Source organism: Carcharhinus amblyrhynchos, chromosome 6 (assembly GCF_965287045.1).
Source record: "Carcharhinus amblyrhynchos chromosome 6, sCarAmb.v2.hapA, whole genome shotgun sequence".
In the NCBI taxonomy this organism is placed as follows: domain Eukaryota; kingdom Metazoa; phylum Chordata; class Chondrichthyes; order Carcharhiniformes; family Carcharhinidae; genus Carcharhinus; species Carcharhinus amblyrhynchos.
This window is the reverse complement of record NC_137329.1, coordinates 46550063-46570333: the sequence shown is the minus strand read 5'-3', so window position 1 is coordinate 46570333 and position 20271 is coordinate 46550063. Positions and strand designations below refer to the sequence as shown.

General features: G+C 44.2%; 1 protein-coding gene across 1 annotated transcript in view; it reads right to left on the bottom strand.

The window, feature by feature from the left end:
- The window catches only part of LOC145343964 (sperm-specific sodium:proton exchanger-like), a 189940-nt gene that overhangs the window by 110987 nt on the left and 58682 nt on the right, over nucleotides 1-20271 (bottom strand). Inside the window, exons 5-6 of the mRNA XM_080190542.1 lie at nucleotides 17842-17985; nucleotides 15262-15433 (exon numbers count right to left, since the gene is read on the bottom strand). Coding sequence (XP_080046668.1) covers nucleotides 15262-15433; nucleotides 17842-17985 — 316 coding nt within the window. The remainder of the gene's footprint in view (nucleotides 1-15261; nucleotides 15434-17841; nucleotides 17986-20271) is intronic.

The window sequence follows — 20271 nt, the reverse complement described above, 5'->3', positions numbered from 1 at the left end:
AAGAAGGCGGCTCAGCACCACCTTCTCAAGGGCAACTAGGGATGGGCAATAAATGCTGGCCAGCCAGCGATGCCTATGCCCATGAATAAAAATAAAATTTCATTACCTATCCAGCAGTTAGCAGAAATTCAAAGAAATCACCTTGTATTCATTCCACTTTCTGAGAACTCCAATCAAGTGTTTCCACTTTTGCTAAATCTTAGGAGGCTCTTGAGTTTCCGTACAAGACATATCTCACGTTCATGGTGGGTAACCTCAAACAATACTAGCTTGAGGATCTGGCTGTAGAAGCTAAGATCTGGTGTGGACTGCAGCAATGTAGCCTGCTGGTCAAGTTGCAGCCGCCACAACAGGTCCACAGCAGATGCCATCTCACTGGCTCTAAACTCAACCCTGGAACACGTAGACAACAAATATACCTGTCAGACTCCTATTTATATACTACAGCTCAGCCTTCAACATCATTATTCCTACAAAACTCATCTCCAAACTCTTCAGCTGCAGCTCCTGGGAACCTGAGTTTCCAAGAGCTGGGGTGGCCTCTGGGGGCACTGTGCAACATCCGTGAGGCAGAGAGTATAGTGGATAACACATAAAAGAGGTGCTCACACCGCAGACTCAGATTCCATAGGCAGAAAGGGAATGGGTGACCACCAGGCAGAGCAATAGGACTAGACAGGCAGTGCAGGGATCTCCTGTGGCTATTCCCCTGCAAAACAGATACACCACTTTGAATACCGTTGAAGAGAATGACTCTCAGGGGATAATAGCAGCAGGCAAATTCATAGCACCATGGTTATTCTGCTGCACAGGAGACGAGCAAAAGTAAAAACTGAATAGTCATAGGGGGTTCAATTGTGAGGGCAATAGACAGACTTTCTGTGGCTGCAAAAGAGACTCCAGGACAGTATGTTGCCTCCTTCATGCTAACGTCAAGGATATCTCAGTGCAGTTGCAGGACATTCTGAAAGGGGAAGGCAAACAGCAAGTTATTGTGGTACACATTGGCGCAAATGACACATGTTCAAAAAAGAGATGAGGTCCTAAAAGCAAAATATAGGGAGCTAGGAAGCAAGTTGAAAAGTAGGGCCTCAGAAGTAGCTATTTCAGGATTATTACCAGTGCCACGTGCTAGTCAGAGTAGAAAGAGTAAGATATATAGGATGAGTACGTGGCGGAAAGAATAAATGGACTGAAGGGAAGGTTTCGGATTCCTGGGCACTGGGATCAGTTCTGGGGAGAAGGGACCAGTACCAACTGGATGGGTTACACCTGGCAGGACAAGGACTGACATCCTTATGGGGATACTTGCTAGAGTGGTTGGGGAGGGTTTAAATTAATATGGCAGGGGAATGAGAACCTATGTAATGATTCAGAAGAGGAGGAGTCAAGAGCAAGAGGAAAAGACAGCAAGGAGAATAAGAACAGTGATAAGCAGAGAAATCAAGGGCCAAAATCCAATAAGGACACAGTAAAAAATTGTACGAATGGGACAAGGAACACTAAAAGGACTAGCCTTAAGGTTTTCTATCTAAACATTCAGAGTATTTGAAACAAAATAGATGAATTTGTTACGCAGATAGATGTAAAGGAGTATGATAAAGTTAGGATTGCGGAGACATGGCTCCATGGTGACCAAGGATGGGAACTATTCAGTGTTTAGGAAGGACAGACAGAAAGAAAAAGGTGGTGGAGTTGCATTGTTGATTAAAGAAGATATTGATACAATGTTGAGGAAAGATATTAGCACAAACAATGCTGAATCTGTATGGGTCACATTAAGAAATACCTAAGAGCAAAAAACATTTGTGCGGGTGGTTTGCAGACCACTAAACTGTTGTATTAATGTTGAGAATAGCATTAGACAGTAAATCAGACATGCATGTGATAAAGGAACGTCTCTGATTATAAGTGATTTTTATCTGTGTATAGATTGGATGTATCAAATTAGTCGCAATATAATAAAGGAGGAATTCTGGTGCGTATAATGGATAGTTTTCTGGACTAATATAGAACATAGAACATTACAGCGCAGAACAGGCCCTTCGGCCCACGACGTTGCGCCGACCAGTTAAAAAACAATGACCCTCTAACCTAAACCAAACCCTTACCATCCATAAACCTATCCACGGATCTCTTAAACGCCCCCAAACTAGGCGCATTTACAACTGCAGCAGGCAGGGCATTCCAATCCCTCACCACCCTCTGGGTAAAGAACCTACCCCTGACATCCGTCCTATAACTACCACCCCTTAATTTAAAGCTAATATGTTGATGAATCAACAAGGGAAAAAGCCATCTTGGACTTATCAATGTGGACAGTAACTAATTGATTCTAGACCAGGATCCTGAATCTAAATAAAGGTAACTATGATGGTATGAGGCATGAGTTGACTATGACAAACTGGGAAACATTGCTGAAAGGAAGGACAGTGGACAGACAACGGCAGGCATTCAAGGAACAAATAGGTGAACTTCAAAAGTTATTTAGTCCTATTTGGCGCAAGAGTGGAAAGGGAACTGTGGCCCACCCATAACATGAAAGGGAAATAGAGACAGTATTAGATTCAAAGAAGAGGTGTGCAAATTGGCATGAAAAAACAATAGACCTGAGGATTAGGAATAGCTTAAAGTTCAGCAATGATGGACCAAGGGACTAATTAAAAAGGGGAAAATAGAGTATGAAAGTAAATTAGCAGGGAACATAAAAACCAACTGTAAAAGTTTTATAGGTACGTAAAGAGAAAACGTTTGGCAAAAACTAATGTAGGCCCCTAACAGTCAGAACAAAGAAATGGCTGAGAAACTAAAGTTGTACTTTGCTTTTGTCTTCAGAAAGGAAGACATAAATAATGTACCAAGAGTTCTGAGAAGCACAACTTTTAGTGAGGAGTTGAAGGAAATCTGTATCAGTAGAGAAATGGTTTTGAGGAAATTAATGGGATTGAAGGTGGACAAATCTCCTTGGCCTGATAATCTTCATTTCAGAATTCTTGAGGAAGTTGCGAGTCAGGATGAGAATTGCAACCAATATCACTGTATGTGAGATACATGTGACAATATCAAATCAAAGTACTTAGCGGACTTGCAGCACAAGTCAAGTGGTCCTCATTATTCACCCACCTCCTGTATCAGGCGGACAAAAGAGAAATGGCTGCGTTGTATCCCGAAGGTTGAGGATGCATCGCTAATCACTGAGAGGTATCCTTCCCCCCCTACACAATGCAGCATGAGGTTAATCCGAGTTGAACCCCCACTGCACACCGCCCCCCCCAGGCCCTTTTCCACCTCAGACCCTCCACTCACGCCCTTCAACATAAGAACATAAGAAATAGGAGCAGGAGTAGGCCATCTAGCCCTTCGAGCCTGCCCCGCCATTCAATAAGATCATGGCTGATCTGAAGTAGCTCAGTTCCACTTTCCCGCTTTTTCCCCATAACCCTTAATTCCTTTGTCTGTCAAAAACCTATCTACCTGTGTCTTAAATATATTTAGCAAGATAGCCTCCACCACTTCAACAGGCAGAGAATTCCAGAGATTCCTCAACTCCGTTCTAAACTGCCCCCCCCCCCCCCTCCGAGGCTGTGCCCTCTAGTCCTGCTGTCCTTTCTGAGCAGGAAGAATCTCTCTACCTCTACCCTATCCATCCCTTTCATTATCTTGTACGTCTCTATAAGATCCCCCCTCATCCTTCTAAACTCCAACGAGTATAGACCCAGTCTATTTAGTCTCTCTTCATAGTCTAACCCCCTCATCTCCCATATCAGCCTAGTGAACCTCCTCTGCAGTCCCTCCAAGGCCAAAATATCCTTGCGCAAGTGCGGTGACCAAACCTGCATGCAGTACTCCAGCTGCGGCCTCACCAGTGCCCTGTACAGTTGCAGCAAGACGTCCCTGCTTTTATATTCTATCCTCCTCGCTATAAAGGCCAGCATCCCATTCGCCTTCTTGATCACCTGCTGCACCTGCAGACTGGGTTTTTGCGACTCATGCACAAGGACCCCCAGGTCCCTCTGCACCGTACAATGCTGCAGCTTTTCGCCCTTTAAATAGTAATCCCTCCTACTATTATTCCTGCCAAAGTGGATAACCTCACACTTGCTAACATTGTATTCCATCTGCCAGGTCCTTGCCCACTCACTCAGCCTATCCAGATCCCTCTGCAGACTTTCCACACCCTCTGCACAATTTGCTTTTCCACACATTCTTGTGTCATCAGCAAATTTCGTCACCCTACACTCAGCCCCCTCCTCCAGATCATCTATATAAATGGTAAATAGCTGAGGCCCCAGCACTGATCCTTGCGGCACTCCACGAGTCACCAACCACCAATCAGAATAGCATCCATTGATACCAATTCTCTGCCTCCTATTAGACAACCAATCCTCTATCCACGCTAACACCTTACCCCCAACTCCATGCCCCCTAACCTTCTGAAGCAAACTTTTGTGCGGCACCTTATCAAACGCCTTTTGAAAATCGAGAAACACTACATCCACCGGTTCCCCTCTGTCTACCGCATTAGTCACATCCTCATAGAAATCCAATAAATTCGTCAAACACGACTGCCCCTTAACGAATCCGTGCTGCATCTGTTCTATCAAACCATTCCTTTCCAGGTGCCTCGCTATTTCTTCTTTGATGACGGATTCAAGCATTTTTCCAACAACAGACATTAAACTAACCGGCCTATAATTCCCTGCCTTTTGACTGCTACCTTTTTTAAACAGCGGTGTAACATTAGCCGTTTTCCAATCTTCCGGCACTTCCCCGGAATCCAGCGAAGTTTGGTAAATAATCACTAAGGCATCTACTATCACCTCTGCCATTTCCTTCAGAACCCTGGGATGCATTCCATCCGGTCCTGGGGACTTGTCCACCATCAGTCCCGTTAGTCTATCAAGCACTACCTCTCTAGTGACAGTAATCGCATTCAGGCCCTCAACTCCTACCATCCATCTATCTTTAATATCCGGCAAACTATTCACGTCCTCCTCCATGAAGACTGAGGCAAAAAACTTATTTAAGGCCTCAGCCATTTCCTCACCTCCTACCACTAAATCTCATCCTCTAAGGGTCCAACATTCATTCTAGCCAGCCTCCTCCTCTTTATATATTTGTAAAAACTCTTACTGTCCTTTTTTACATTTAGTGCTAGTATAGCTTCATAGCCTATCCTTCATTTCTTTATCAACTTCTTAGTCATTCTTTGTTGATTTTTGAACCTCTCCCAATCTTCTGCTCGCCCACTACTTTTAGCCACTCTAAACGCATCAGCTTTTAATTTAATATTCTCCTTTATTTCCTTCGATAACCACGGCTGATTATCCCTTCTCCTACATTCCTTCTTTGCCATTGGAATATATTTCTACTGAGCACCGAAGAAGATCTCCTTAAAGGTCCTCCACTGTTCCTCAGTCGTCCTACCGATCAATCTGCGCCCCCAATCTACATTAGCCAATTCCTCTCTCATCCTATCGTACTCCCCTCTGTTCAAACAGAGGACACAGGTTCGGGACCCTACTTTCTCATCCTCCATCTGCATCAAAAACTCAACCATACAATGATCGCTCGCCCCAAGAGGATCCCTCACAACAAGATCCCTAATTCTTCCTGCCTCGTTACACAACAACAGATCTAAGACAGCTCGCTCCCTCATCGGTTCCGTCACACAAGGAAACTACCCCTACAGCATTCCAAGAACTCTTCCTCAAGCCCACTGTGTCCGACTTGGGTCAACCAATCAATATGCAGATTGAAATCCCCCATAATTATCGCCGTTCCATTTCTGCACGCATCATTTATTTGCTTGTTTATAGCCCGCCCCACCTCCAAGTTATTATTTGGGGGCCTATAGACCACACCTACCAGCGTCTTCCTCCCCTTACTGTTCCTTATCTCCACCCACAACGATTCCATGTTCTGCTCTTTGGAGCCTATATCTTCCCTTACTACCGCCTTGATATTATCCTTAATCAGCAGAGCTACCCCCCCCAACCTTTTTCCTCCCTTCTATCCTTCCTAAACACTTGATACCCCTGGACATTCAGCTCCCTGTCCCTGTCACCCTGCAACCAAGTGACACAGCTTGGCAGTGCCAACAGTGCATTGCCCCATGACATCCTGGCAATGACATCTTGGCACAGCACTCCGGGCCCCTTAGGGGTCTAATGATCATTTGCCCTTATGCTGCAGCCAGGCTGCAGAGGATGGGTCTCTCAAGGATACTAGGGTTTGGTAGGCTTGGAGAAGGGGGCAATAGGTTGTCCTTGCCACTCTCTGCCGGGATGGGGGTGGCTGGACTGGCCCTTTAGCCCTGGCAGACTATTATCCTGAAGATGATCCCTGGTGATTTCAGGCAGCCCTGTCATCAATCTCTGCATTCCTCCTGTCAGCTGGGTCAGTGGACCCAAGGCACCAGGCCATGGTGTCAGTGCCAGGGTGCAGGGGCAGTGCACTGTTAGCACTGCCAATATGCATGCCTGAAGGGAGGTTGAATGGGCGGAGAGGGACCTAAGCAGGTGGTCTGAGAGGGGAGGTCTGAACAGAGGGATCTTGGAGGCAGGAGGAGGCATGAGTGGGGAATCAGAGTGGGGGTGGCCTGAGTGAGAGGTCTGAGGGAAGATGAATGGGGTGACCAAAGGTTGAAGGGGGGGGTCACCCTCATGCTCGCATGGTGTGGGGTGGGGTTATGGATGTGGATTCGGGTGCATGCCCTCGTTGATGAAGAGTTGGTGGTGCTCCCTTGCTCAGTGTGGGGGGCATCATTTACGTTTTTGTGGGGGAAGACTTTCTGAGCGCGGAGATAGGTTGCCATTTAAAAATGGCGGCCTGGTGTCAGAACAACGGGATTGACTGGCGGGTTTCACGTTATAAATAGATTAGCGTCAACTGGTTGAGGGATTCCCAGCTACTAGATATTACTAACATCTGCAGGATACCTAGAGAGTTTCCCACTGGCATGGCCAATTTGGAAGAATCGTGGCCCTGGAGTATTGTGTGTAGTTCCAGTGTTCTTACATGAGGAAAGATTCTTGCTATAGAGGGAGTGCAGAAAGGAACTATCCCTGCATTATTTTCCAGCTGTTCACACCGTCAGAATTCTCTGGTCGCACTGGAGTGAATGGAGATTTTCCTGAGCACCAAATTCTCTGTCCTCACTTGCAGTGGCAGCAGGGCATGAACGGTCAGAAAATTCCGACCTACATCAACTGCACAGCCCTCATCTACATACCGAATCACCTCTTCAAAAATTGAATCAAATTTGTTAGACATGATCTCCCATGTCTTCTGGCTCCAAACAGATATTGCCACTTTGGTCCATAATGGGCTATACTCTTTCCCTGGTTACTCTTCTGTGCTTAACATACTTAGAAAACATGTTGACGTTTTCCTTTATCTTGGCCGCCAGTGTTTATCGTGCCCCCTCTTCATAGGAACACAGGAATTAGGAGCAAATTCAGCCCTTCGAGCCTGCTCTGCCATTCAACAGATCACAGCTGATCTTTCCCTGGTCTCAAATCCATGTGCTCCCCAAATCCTTTTAACCTGTTTTTATTAGAAATATGTCTTCTCCTTCTTGAAACTTACTGATTCAGACTCCAGTGCGCTATGGGGCAGCGAGTTCCACATGTTCATCTTCCGCTGCGAGAAGCTGTTCCTCCTCATCTCAGTGTTAAGTCTACTGCCTCTCAACCTATATCTATGACCCTTCTTTCAGATTGCCCCAGAAGAGAAAACATTTTGTCTACATTTACTCTATCAATCCCTGTTAGAATTTTATATACCTCGATCACATTCCTAATTTAATCCCGCAATCTCTTCGCTCTCCTAATTTCTCTTTTGAGTACCCCTCTGCAGTTTCTTTGTTTCTCTAGGGTTTTCACTGTTTTCATAGAATCATAGCACCCTACAGTGCAGAAAGAGGCCCTTCGGCCCATCGAGTCTGCACTGAACACAGTCCCACCCAGGCCCTACCCCCATATCCCTACATATTATACCCACTAATCCCTCTAACCTATGCATCCCTAGACATTAAGGGGCAATTTCTTAGCACGGCCAATCAACCTAATCCACACATCTTTGGACTGTGGGAGGAAACTGGAGTACCTGGAGGAAACCCACGCAGACACGAGGAGAATGTGCAAACTCCACACAGACAGTGATCCAAGCTGGGAATCGAACTCAGGACCTTGGACCGGTGAAGCAGCAGTGCTAACCACTGTGCTACTGTGCCACCTGTATTCATTTGTGGCACATGGGCATTGCTGGCTGGCCAACATTTATTGCCCATTCCTAGTTGCCCTTGAGAAAGTGGTGGTGAGCTGTCTTCTTGAATCGCTGCAGTCCACGTGCTGTGGGTTGAGGGAATTCCAAAATTTTGACTCAGCAACTGTGAAGGAAGAGCAATATATTTCCAAATCAGGAAGGTGAGTGGCTTGGAGAGGAACTTGCAGGTCGTGGAGTTCCCATGGATCTGCTGCCCTTGTCCTTCTAGATGAAAGTGATTGTGGGTTTGGAAAGTGCTGTCCAAGGATCTTTAGTGAATTGCTGCAGTGCATCTCATAGATAGTGCACACTGCTGCTACTGAGCGTCAGTGGTGGAGAGATTGAATGTTTGTAGATGTAGTGCCAATCATGTGGGCTGCTTTGTCCTGAATGCTGTCAAGCTTCTCGAGTGTTGCTGGCGTTGCACCCATCAAGGCAAGCGGGGAGCATTCCATTATACCCCTGACTTGTGCCTTAAGCCTCCCTTTTTTTCCTAATCAATCCTATATATCCATTGACACTCAAGGTTCTCTGGACTTGTTGGGGTCCCATCCTTTACCTTTGCGGGTACATGTTGGCCCTGTACAGTCTCTATTTTGTTTCTGAATGACCCCCGCTATTCTGATGTGGGTTTTCCAAAAGTGGCTGCACCCAGTACCTATCTTAACATATTAAAATCAGCCTCCCCCCAGTTCAGAACTTTTATTTCCTATCCATATTTGACCTTTTCCCATAACTACCTTCAATCTTACTGAGTTATATCATCATCAACAAAGTGCCCCCCCCACTGAATCATCTACCATTCAGCTTCATTCCCTAAAATTAAGTCCAATACTGTTCCCTTCTTTGTAGAACTTTCTATGTACTGGCTCAAAAATCCTCCTGGATGCACTTTAAGAATTCCACCCCCTCAACGACTTTCACATTTAATTATCCCAATGAATGTTGGGGAAATTGCAATCCCTACTATTATTACACTATTATTTTTATACTTTGTAAAAATTTGCTTCCATATTTCTTTTCTGTCTTTCCCTAAGTGTCTGGGGCCTTATTGTACACTCCCAGCAATGTGATTGGCCCATCTATGTTTTCTGTTCTACCCATATAGCCTCAAATGAGGAGCCTACTAAGATATATATCATCCCTGCTCACTGCAGCAATTGACTCCTTGATCAATAGTGCTTATATTCAAAAATATTAAGTGTGATGGAATCTGTGGGCAAAGTTTGTGTCTTTTGAAACAAACACCAAGTGAAAATGCAGCTTGAGGACATTCATCTCATTAGAGAGAATGAAGACATAATTGATAGGAGCTATCAGCAAGTGGTCACACCAGGGTAACGGGAAGAAGGCACGTGGGTAACTATTAGGAAGGGGAAACCTCAGGTGATGGAGGGCACGCTGGTGGATATCCCCCTTCAAAATAAGTACTCCTGCCTGAGTACCACTGAGGGGGGACAGCTCATCTGGAGGACGAAGCAGTGGCCAGCTCTCTGGAGCTGAGCCAGCACTTCAAAAAACTAAGAAAGAGAGCAGCAAGGCAGTACTAATAGGGGACTCCATAGTGAGGGGATCAGACAGGCGTTTTTGCGGACGCAGACGGGAGTCGCGGATGGTGGTTTGTCTCCCTGGAGCTGGGATCTGGGATGTCTCTGGACGCGTCCCAGACATCCTGAAAGGGAGGGGTGAGGAACCGCAGGTTGTGGTTCATATAAGTACTGCTGACATAGGCAGGAAGGGGGAAGCAGTCATGACAAGGGATTATAGGGAACTGGGTAGGCAGCTGAGCAAGAGGAATGCGAAGGTAGTAATCTCAGGATTGCTGCCTGCGCCGCGGGAGAATGAGAGCAGGAATGGAATGAGGTGGAGGGTGAATGCGTGGCTGAGGGACTTGAGCAGGGGGCAGGGATTCCGGTTCCTGGATCATTGGGATCTCTTTAGGGGCAGGTGTGACCTGTACAGTAAAGACGGGTGGCACTTGAATCCCAGGGGGACCAATAACTTGGCGGGAAGACTGGCTAGGGCTACTGGGGGGACTTTAAACTAGAAAGGTTGAGGGGAGGGAACAGAGATGAGGAGACTGAGACCGAGGAGGTTAGCTCCCGGGTAGGGAAGGACTGTAGACAGTATGAGAGGGAAGTTAGACAGGTGGTGGAGAAGAGAAATGTCCAGACTGAGGGGCTGAGGTGTGTCTATTTTAACGCCAGGAGTGTAGTAAATAAGGTAGATGAGCTTAGGGCGTGGATTGCTGCTTGGGAATGTGATGTGGTGGCCATTACAGAGACTTGGATATGTCAGGGACAGGACTGGGTACTTCAGGTGCCAGGATTCAGATGCTTCAGGAAGGACAGGGTTGGGGGCAAAAGAGGTGGTGGAGTGGCACTGTTGATCAGGGACAGTGTCATGGCTGCAGAGAAGGAGGATGCCTTGGAGGGACTGTCTACAGAGTCTCTGTGGGTGGAAGTTAAGAACAGCAAAGGGTTGATAACTTTGCTGGGTGTTTTCTATAGGCCACCCAATAGTGACAAGGAAGTTGAGGTGCAGATAGGGAAACAGATCCTAGAGAGATGTAGCAATAACAGAGTTGTCGTGATGGGAGACTTTAATTTCCCAAACATCAACTGGAATATCCCAAGGGTAAGGGGTTTGGATGGGGAGGAGTTTGTTAGGTGTGTTCAGGAGGGTTTCCTGACACAGTACGTGGATAAGCCTACGAGAGGAGAGGCTGTACTTGACCTGGTGCTGGCTAATGAACCAGGACAGGTGTCGGATCTCTCGGTAGGAGAGCATATTGGGGATGGAGATCATAATTCTATCTCCTTCACGATAACATTTGAAAGAGATAGGATCAGGCAGGCTAGGAAGGTATTTGGAGTAAGGGGAAATATGAAGACATCAGGCAGATAATTGGACGAATAAACTGGAAGGAGATGTTCTTGGGGAAAAGTACAGAAGGAAGGTGGCGGATATTCAAGGAATGTTTGACTGGAGCTCTGCACAATAACATTCCAATGAGACAAGGAGGTTTTGGTAGGGCGCGGGAATCGTGGTGCATGAAGGTTGTGGTGAACCTAGTCAGGAAGAAAGGAAAAGTGTATGAAAGGTTCAGAGAGCTAGGAGATGTTAAGGATCTAGAGGAGTATAAGGCTTGTAGAAAGGAGCTTAAAAAGGAAATTAGGAGAGCCAGAAGGGGTCATGAGAAGGCCTTGGCAGGTAAGATTAAGGAGAATCCCAAGGCCTTCTACAAATACGTGAAAAGTAAAAGGATGAGAAGAGAAGGGATAGGACCTATAAAAGGTGAAGGGGGAAAAGTCTGTGTGGAACCGGAAGAAATGGCAGAGGTGCTTAATGAGTACTTTGCCTCGGTATTCACGGTGGAAAGTGATCTGGGAGGTTGTACTACAGGTTTGCGGCAGTCTGAAAATATGTGGATATTAAGGAAGAGGATGTGTTAGAACTTTTAAACTCTGTCAAGATAGACAAGTCGCCGGGACTGGATGGGATGTACCCCAGGTTACTGTGGGAGGTGAGGGAAGTGATCTTTGAGTCGTCGATGGAGACGGAGAGGTTCCGGAGGATTGGAGGATTGCGGATGTGGTTCCTATTTTCAAGAAAGGGAACAGGGATAGCCCGGGAAATTACCGACTGGTGAGTCTGACCTCAGTGGTTGGTAAGTTGATGGAGAGGCTTCTGAGGGACAAGATTTATGAGCATTTGGAGAAGTTTAGAATGATCAGGAACAGTCAACATGGTTTTGTCAAGGGCGGATCGTGCCTTACGAGCCTAGTTGAGTTCTTTGAGAATGTGACTGAACACATTGATGAAGGAAGAGCGGTAGATGTGGTTTACATGGACTTCAGAAAAGCATTTGATAAAGTCCCCCATGCAAGGCTTCTTGAGAAGGCGAAAGGGCATGGGATCCAGGGGGCTTTGGCCTTGTGGATCCAGAACTGGCTTGCCTGCAGAAGGCAGAGAGTGGTTGTGGATGGGTCTTTTTCTGCATGGAAGTCGGTCACCAGTGGAGTGTCCCAGGGATCTGTTCTAGGACCCTTGCTGTTTGTCATTTTCATAAATGACCTGGATGAGGGAGTGGAGGGATGGGTTAGTAAGTTCGCCGAAGATACGAAGGTTGGTGGTGTTGTGGATGGTCTGGAGGGATGTCAGAAGTTGCAGCGGGACATAGATAGGTTGCAAGACTGGGCGGAGAAGAGGCAGATGGACTTCAATGCAGATAAATGTGTAGTGGTCCATTTTGGCAGGACCAATGGGATGAAGGAATACAATATCAAGGGTAGGAGACGTAGCTGTGTTGAAGAGCAGAAGGATCTTGGGGTCCGGGTCCATAGGACTCTTAAATCGGCCTTGCAGGTGGAGGATGTGGTCAAGAAGGCGTATGGTGTACTGGCCTTCATTAATCGAGGGATTGAGTTTAGGAGTCGGGAGGTAATGCTGCAACTTTATAAGACCCTTGTCAGACCCCACTTGGAGTACTGTGCGCAGTTCTGGTCGCCTCACTATAGGAAGGACGTGGAAGCTATTGAAAGGGTGCAGAAGAGATTTTCCAGGATGTTGCCTGGATTGGGAGGCATGCCTTATGAAGATAGGTTGAGGGAGCTGGGACTCTTCTCCCTGGAGAGACGAAGGTTCAGAGGCAACCTGATAGAGGTTTATAAGATGTTGAGAGGAATAGATAGGGTGGATTCTCAGAGGCTATTTCCCAGGGCTGAAATGGTCGCTACGAGAGGAGACAGATTTAAGGTGCAGGGAAGCAAGTACAGAGGAGATGTTAGACGTAAGTTTTTCACTCAGAGGGTGGTGAGTGAATGGAATCGGCTGCCATCGGTGGTGGTGGAGGCGAACTCACTGGGGTCTTTTAAAAGACTTCTGGATGAGTATATGGGATCTAATGGAATTGGGGGTTATAGATAGGTCTGTGGCTTAGTAGGTATAGAACATAGAACATAGAACATAGAACATTACAGCGCAGAACAGGCCCTTCGGCCCACGATGTTGCGCCGACCAGTTACAAAAACAATGACCCACTAGCCTATACCAATCCCTTTTCGTCCATAAACCTATCCAGAGATCTCTTAAACGCCCCCAAACTAGACGCATTTATATATTTATAGAAGTGATCGGCGCAACTTGTGGGCCAAAAGGCCTGTTTGTGCTGTAGTGTTCTATGTTCTATGAAAAGAAAGAACAATTATCCTCCTGGTTGCTAATGAAACTAGGAACGAGATTAGGAATCAAAATATCTAGTTGAGATACAGTCAACAGAGCTCAATACAATGATGAGTCCAGTGGTGCAGTACCGGAAGACTAAAGAAGATAGAGGGTAGATCCAGCAAATGAGAAAAAGCAAAAATATAGCTGCTGCACCTTTTCTGTTACTTAAAGATAACACTGCTGGAACAATACCATCCAGGTTGCAGTAAACAAATGGAGGACATTCTGCAAACCTGTGCTATTTTTAACAAAGACCATACCCATGGATCTCAGACTGGTTGCGCGCTACGGTCAGCTAGGCATCAGGCTAAATCCTCAAAGAAGAGGAGCAGAAATATTTTGTGAGGAAGACAAAATTTTGAAGAAATTTATGTCAAAGATTGATGGCATATATGCTGAGTGACTGCCAATCCAATTCCCAAGAACCGTTTTATTTGTTTGTGCCATTTAATGTGTAATTTATAGTTATATGATAGAATTGTTTTCTCTCAGAAGGCTGAGAGTCTCTGGAATTCTCTTCAAAAGGCAGTGAAAGTAAAGTCCTTAAGTATTTTAAAGGCTGAGCTAGATACATTCTTGATTAACAAAAGGGTAAAAGGTTATCGAGGATAGGCAGGAATGCAGAGTTAAAGTTTCAATCAGATCAGCCTTGGTCATATTGAATAGAGGTGCAGGCTCAAGGGGCCAAGTGGACTATTCCTGCTCCTAATCTATGTTTGCATAATCAATCGCAATTTGCTTATTGATTCGTGTTTAACTTATGTTGATTCTGGGTTTTAAAGTATAGGTGAATACTTAACATAGTATTTAGCGTTTGCTTTGTTTGACTCTTGCATAGTAAAAATTATTTTGTTTCAAACCATGGAATCTTGTGGCTTTCGTCTTTCTGTAAATAAGTGAGATTTTGGTTTCCCTTTTAAAAATATAATTACTCATCTCGATTGAGATCATAAGTATCTTCAGTTAACTCTTCAAGGGTGCAAAAATAGTTTGTTCTCGACTTACAGGTTCTTTTTGCCAAAGGTTCTTTGTGCCAAAATGGAATTACATAATAATCTGAATTGCGTACACTGCATAATTACATATTATATTCTAGTATGTTACCTCGTCAACATCCTCTTCACCATAGACAAATTCCAAAATTCGTTGAAAATTCCATGTCCATATCCTATACCAAACTAAGCCTCACTCACATCAATGCTGTTGTAACTCATGTCCGCAAGTTATTATATTTTCTAAGACACTGAAGTCAAAATCCTAAACTTTGTTTTATCAATCCTTCCATGGCTCAACTCCACCCTAGTTCTCTAACACGAGTCCCACCCCACACCCAATCTTTCTCCTATTCTGGTCTTATATGAATCCTACATTCCCTCATATTCCTGAATTGATGGAAAAACGGCTAGTCATTTTGATGCCACCTTCTGCAACTCCTTCCCCAAGATTCTTCACATTACCATATAAACTTCCTCTAAACCAAAGTTTGTGATTGTGCTCCAGCTAAGTCTCTCCTTACTCCCCTGCTGTTTAGGGCATTTTCCTAAAATATATATCTTAAGTTGGCTGTCTCTAGATCACTAGTTTTTGAAAACTTATTCATCCTGTGTGCCTGGTGTTTACTGCTCCATATTACCACACTGCACCAATTAAGTTTATCAGCACTCCCATCTACAGCTGGATTCTGTTCATAACATACTGAATTCTAGGGCAGCTTTTTTTTCAGGTAAATAATGTGTAATCTATGGACAAATGACAGCATCTTACCTTGTTTCTGACATTGATTTCATCAAGTCCTTCCAACTGATAAGCCATAAGAGCCAAACTCAAGGTGAAAGCTCCTTTTGTGCCACTCCAGATGCAAACAGCGGCCCAGCGCCAATTGAAACCATAGCCCAATCGTGATAGTAGTGGTGACAAGCCTACAATAAGCACCAACCTATGGAAAAGCATAGTAAAGATATTCAATCGTCATCACTCAGGGAAGACCTGGTTTAGTAACAAAATTAGACAGTTAATTTAACATAACCTGTCTATTGGGATGGTAAAATACTGGATTTACATAGTGCCCAATTTTATTTTTCATTGTCAATAATGCTCCAATTACTTCACCAGGGATCATTGTTCGGTTTATTGCTGCTCTGATTGGGTCGGCCTTTAAACACATTCCAATCTCAATGCAGCTGGGGTTTGCCAGCATGATGAGGTCCTGTCTCCCTGTATCTCAACATGATTGTTTTGGCAGTGTCATAAGATCTGGAGAGGAAACTGACCTGTTTCTTTGGAGAGAAACATGCCAGTTTTCTCCCAGAAACAACGCTGCCATATTTTGGTAAGATTTCAACGTTCCAGATTTTGTAAACAGTTGTACTTTAAATTCTCTATTTAATTTCAATCTCGAATAAAATTAGGGGAATACAGGATAGCTAATTAGCATTTATACCTCGAAACAAAGCCCATGTGATCCTAACTGCCATGGAGATGAGCTTTGAAAGATGAGTGCATAGGAAGCCATTGTAGGACTGAGTTGCAGGTTTTCTTAAAATATCATCGAACTTATAATTTGTTATGGCAAAAGTCTTAAAACCTGTAATTTTTTCCTGTGATCTTCTCACTACTGTGCGCAGTTCTGGTCGCCTCACTACAGGAAGGACGTAGAAGCTATTGAAAGGGTACAGAGGAAATTTACAAGGATGTTGCCTGGACTGGGAGGCATGCCTTATGAAGTTAGGTTGAGGGAGCTGGGACTCTTTTCCCTGGAGAGACGAAGGTTGAGAGGCAACCTGATAGAAGTTTACAAAATGTTGAGAGGAATACATAGGGTGGACTCTCAGAGGCTATTTCCCCGGGTTGAAATGGTCACTACGAGAGGACACAGATTTAAGGTGCGGGGAGGAAAGTACAGAAGTGATGTTAGGGGTAAGTTTTTCACTCAGAGGGTGGTGAGTGAATGGAATCGGCTGCCGTCAGTGGTGGTGGAGGCGAACTCGCTGGGGTCTTTTAAAAGACTTCTGGATGAGTATATGGGGTTTAATGGGATTGGGGGTTATAGATAGGTCTATAGATTGGTAGGTGTTGATGAGATCGGCGCAACTCGTGGGCCGAAGGGCCTGTTTGTGCTGTAGTGTTCTATGTTCTATGTTCTATGTCACTCACAGGATCTTCAAATTTCTCTTTAAAAGTTATCAGTTTCCAAAAGGATCTTGCTGGTTGTCCCTTATTTTTGCCCTCTATTTTTTCAGTCATCTTTTGCTGACCTTCTGGCCTTTTTGCAATTTTCTGGCCTACGACTATAACCTTATACAACTAAGCATTGCACACCTTTCTTTAAATCTGATACCACCCTTCATTTTCTGAGTTAACCACAGATTCATTCTTCTTGTAAAATTAAATATCTCCTCAAATGTCTGTCACTAAGCTACCATTTTACTTTTTAATCTATCTTCCCACTTACTTTAGCCAATTCTATTTTCAAGGATATTACTTGAGCGAAGGGTGTTAAATGGGCACCAGAATTCCCTGCATTTATTCCAGTGCCTTGATGGAATTTCCAATATCCAGCAGAACAAATGGAACAGGCTGAGAAGGGCCTTGGTTTCACATCTTAGCAGAAGGATGACATTTTCACTGTTGCTTCACTCTGTGTTCCATTAAACTTCAAACTAGATTATATGTTCAAATTCTGTCGAGGAACATCAACCTACAATATTCCACAGAATACTACTTGATGCTCTCAGTGTAGCACTAGATCAAGGTGCAAATAGCACTAGATCAAGATGACTGCATGTCTCAGGACATTGTATGGCTGCACTATAAAGCCAGTCAATGCCAGGTCTCATTCTCATGGGGCACTAATGATGTTGAGACAAATATCATTGCAGGGTAGAATGAGAGTACTGACTATATTGTTTGTTTGTATATGAGATTCTTACTGAACAGTAGAAGAATCAGCAAATCACACTGATCACATCCCTGGCATCAAAACATCTTAAAAATCCTTTTACAATTTTCCCCAATGCCCATACCAATCCATTGAATAGTGTGTGGAAGATGTCTGAGAATGAAGAATAGCTTGTGTATATCTAAAAGAAAATAAGTCATACTGAAAGCAAATGCTCAAATTAATGTACTCTAAATTCAACCAGCACACCAATTTTAGTGTACGAATGAGAAAATGCAGAAAACACAACACTCCATGGAACTGCTGTAAAAGGCAAGTCTTTTTTAAGAACAGCTGAGACACTTCTAAGCATTCAGAAATTCATTGAGTCTTGCCCTTTAATTCACATAAAGCCATAATTATTAGCTATTTAAAACACCAAATAGTGTTACTGAAAGAAAACTTACCGAATAGTATTTAGTCCAAAGTAAAGCACAATGATGAAAAATCCATCATGGATGGACATATGTTCCAATGACTTCTGTGATATCACAACTCCAACGATCATGAAGATAAGAGTATTGCCTAGATACGTTAGCATTTCCCAGAAGCTAAAATCAGATATTTGAAATTTAAATATTTCACATTAGGACCACATTCTTGATGCAATTAATCAATTTGACATTAATCAAGCTAGTACTAATAGGTGACACCAATTTCTTCTTATAGTTAACACAAAACAGAGCATAACACTGCAAGTATATCACTCTTTAAATAAGAGACCAAAATTTATGTAGTATACTAACTGTGATCTCAGCAATGTCTTGTACAATTGCAATAGGAAAATTTAACAATTGTAACCATAGTTTTATATTCCATCTTTCTTACAGTAAAGGCTAACATCCATTTATGTTTCTAAGTACATTCACATCACACAGCTTGGAAATACTTCCAGCTATTCATCTATGACAGGCACATCAGCCAAACAAATTACATCACACTTGCGAACATACATTCTCTGTCTTACATGACAAGATGTTTCATAACAACAGGGAGCAGCAAAGCATCAAGGAGAGCATCTATCTCCACTTGGAGTGATAAAGCTTGATCAGGGATTGTCAGCATGGCTTCATCAGAGGGGGGTCATGCCATACAAATTCGATTGTATTTTTGAGGAGGCAATCAGGTGTGTAGGCGAGGGTAGTGCAGTCGATATGGTTTATATGGATTTCAGCAAAACCTTTCACGAGGTCCCACGTGGGAGACTTGTAAAGAAGGTGAATTCACATGTGATACATGGTAATTTGACAAAGTGGATTCAAAATTGGCTCAATTGTAGGAGACAGACGGTGATGACAGAAGGCTGCTTTAGTGACTGGAAGCCAGTGCCCAGTGGCATACCACTGGGATCTGTTTTGGGCCCCCTATTATTCGTCATTTATATAAATGGCATTGATGACTATGTGGGGGTAAGACTAGTAAGTTTGCGGATGACACAAAGATTGGACGAGTGGCCAACGTTGAGGTGGAGTGGCTTGGGTTACAAGAAGATGGAATGGTCAAACGGGCAGATAGTTGACAGATGGAATTTAACCCTGAAAAGTATGAGGTGATACACTTTGGAAGAAGTAATTTGACAAAAAAGTACTCAATGAATGGTAGAACACTAGGAAGTTCTGTGGAACAAAGGGACTTTGGCGTGATTGTCCACAGATCTTTGAAAGCAGATGGATATATTAGTCAGGTAGTGAAAAGGGCATTTGGGATGCTTGCCTTTATCAACTGAGGCATAGATTACAAGAGCAGAGAAGTCATGTTGGAGTTGTATAGAACTTTGGTGCGGCCACAGCTAAAGAGCTATGTGCAGTTGTGGTCACCACATTATAGGGAGGATGTGATTGCACAAGAGGGGCTGCAAAGGAGATTCACCAGGACGCTGCCTGGAATAGAACATCTATGTTATGAAAAGAGATTGCGTAAGTTTGAGTTGTTTTCGTTGCAGCAGAGAAGACTGAGGGGCGACCTGATTGAAGTGTACAAGGTTCTGAGACAGATGGACAGAGTGGATGAGGAGCAGTTGTTCATTGTTGTCACAAGCCTATGCAACTATAAGTTTGTTAATTATGAATTCTATTCAATATGTGAGTACTCCTTCTGCTCGATAACTAGAAATATTGCATCAAATTTGGTACTTTGCATTCATAGCCCATTAACGAGATTAGTATTTCTATTTGTTGAGTGTTCAGTCATATCAATTTACGATTATAATATCCAGAGTTGGGGTAAGTTATGAATTAAAATTCGCTGTTATAAAGATAATTATAAGGGGATGTGGAATGGAATGCTGAAACTGTTTAGACAAGTGTTTTTTGAATGCCTAAGGATGAACTGGGGAAAAGACGTGGGGGTTGGGAATCTCACCAATTTATCCTGCCAATCGATCAGCGTGACAAGCCAGTAAGATCGTGAGAAAGGCGTAAAATCAGGCTCGGGCTTGGTTTATTGCCTCTTGTGATCTTACCGGCCCTGGATTGCTGGTGTGATCAGTCTCACGTTCTTGAGGCAGATTTTAAATATTCATAACTTGATTTCAATGTGATTATCCATATGCAATCATCCAGGCTCACTTGCCTTAGTGGCCTTGATGTTAGAGGTCCTGATCGATGGGGAGCTGACATGATGGCTCGCCAGTGGAACCGAAGACTATTGAGGTTCCTGAGGGTGGCAGGGCTCCTTGAGCACTGGCACTGCCAGCCTGGCACCATGGCAGTGCCAGCCTGGCAACTTGGCACAGCCAGCTTGGCACTGTCCACCGGGTACCCTGGCATTGCCCACCAGGCACCAGATAGTACCAAGGGGAAGAGCTTAAGGGGAGGGGCCATAATGGGGGAGGCGCC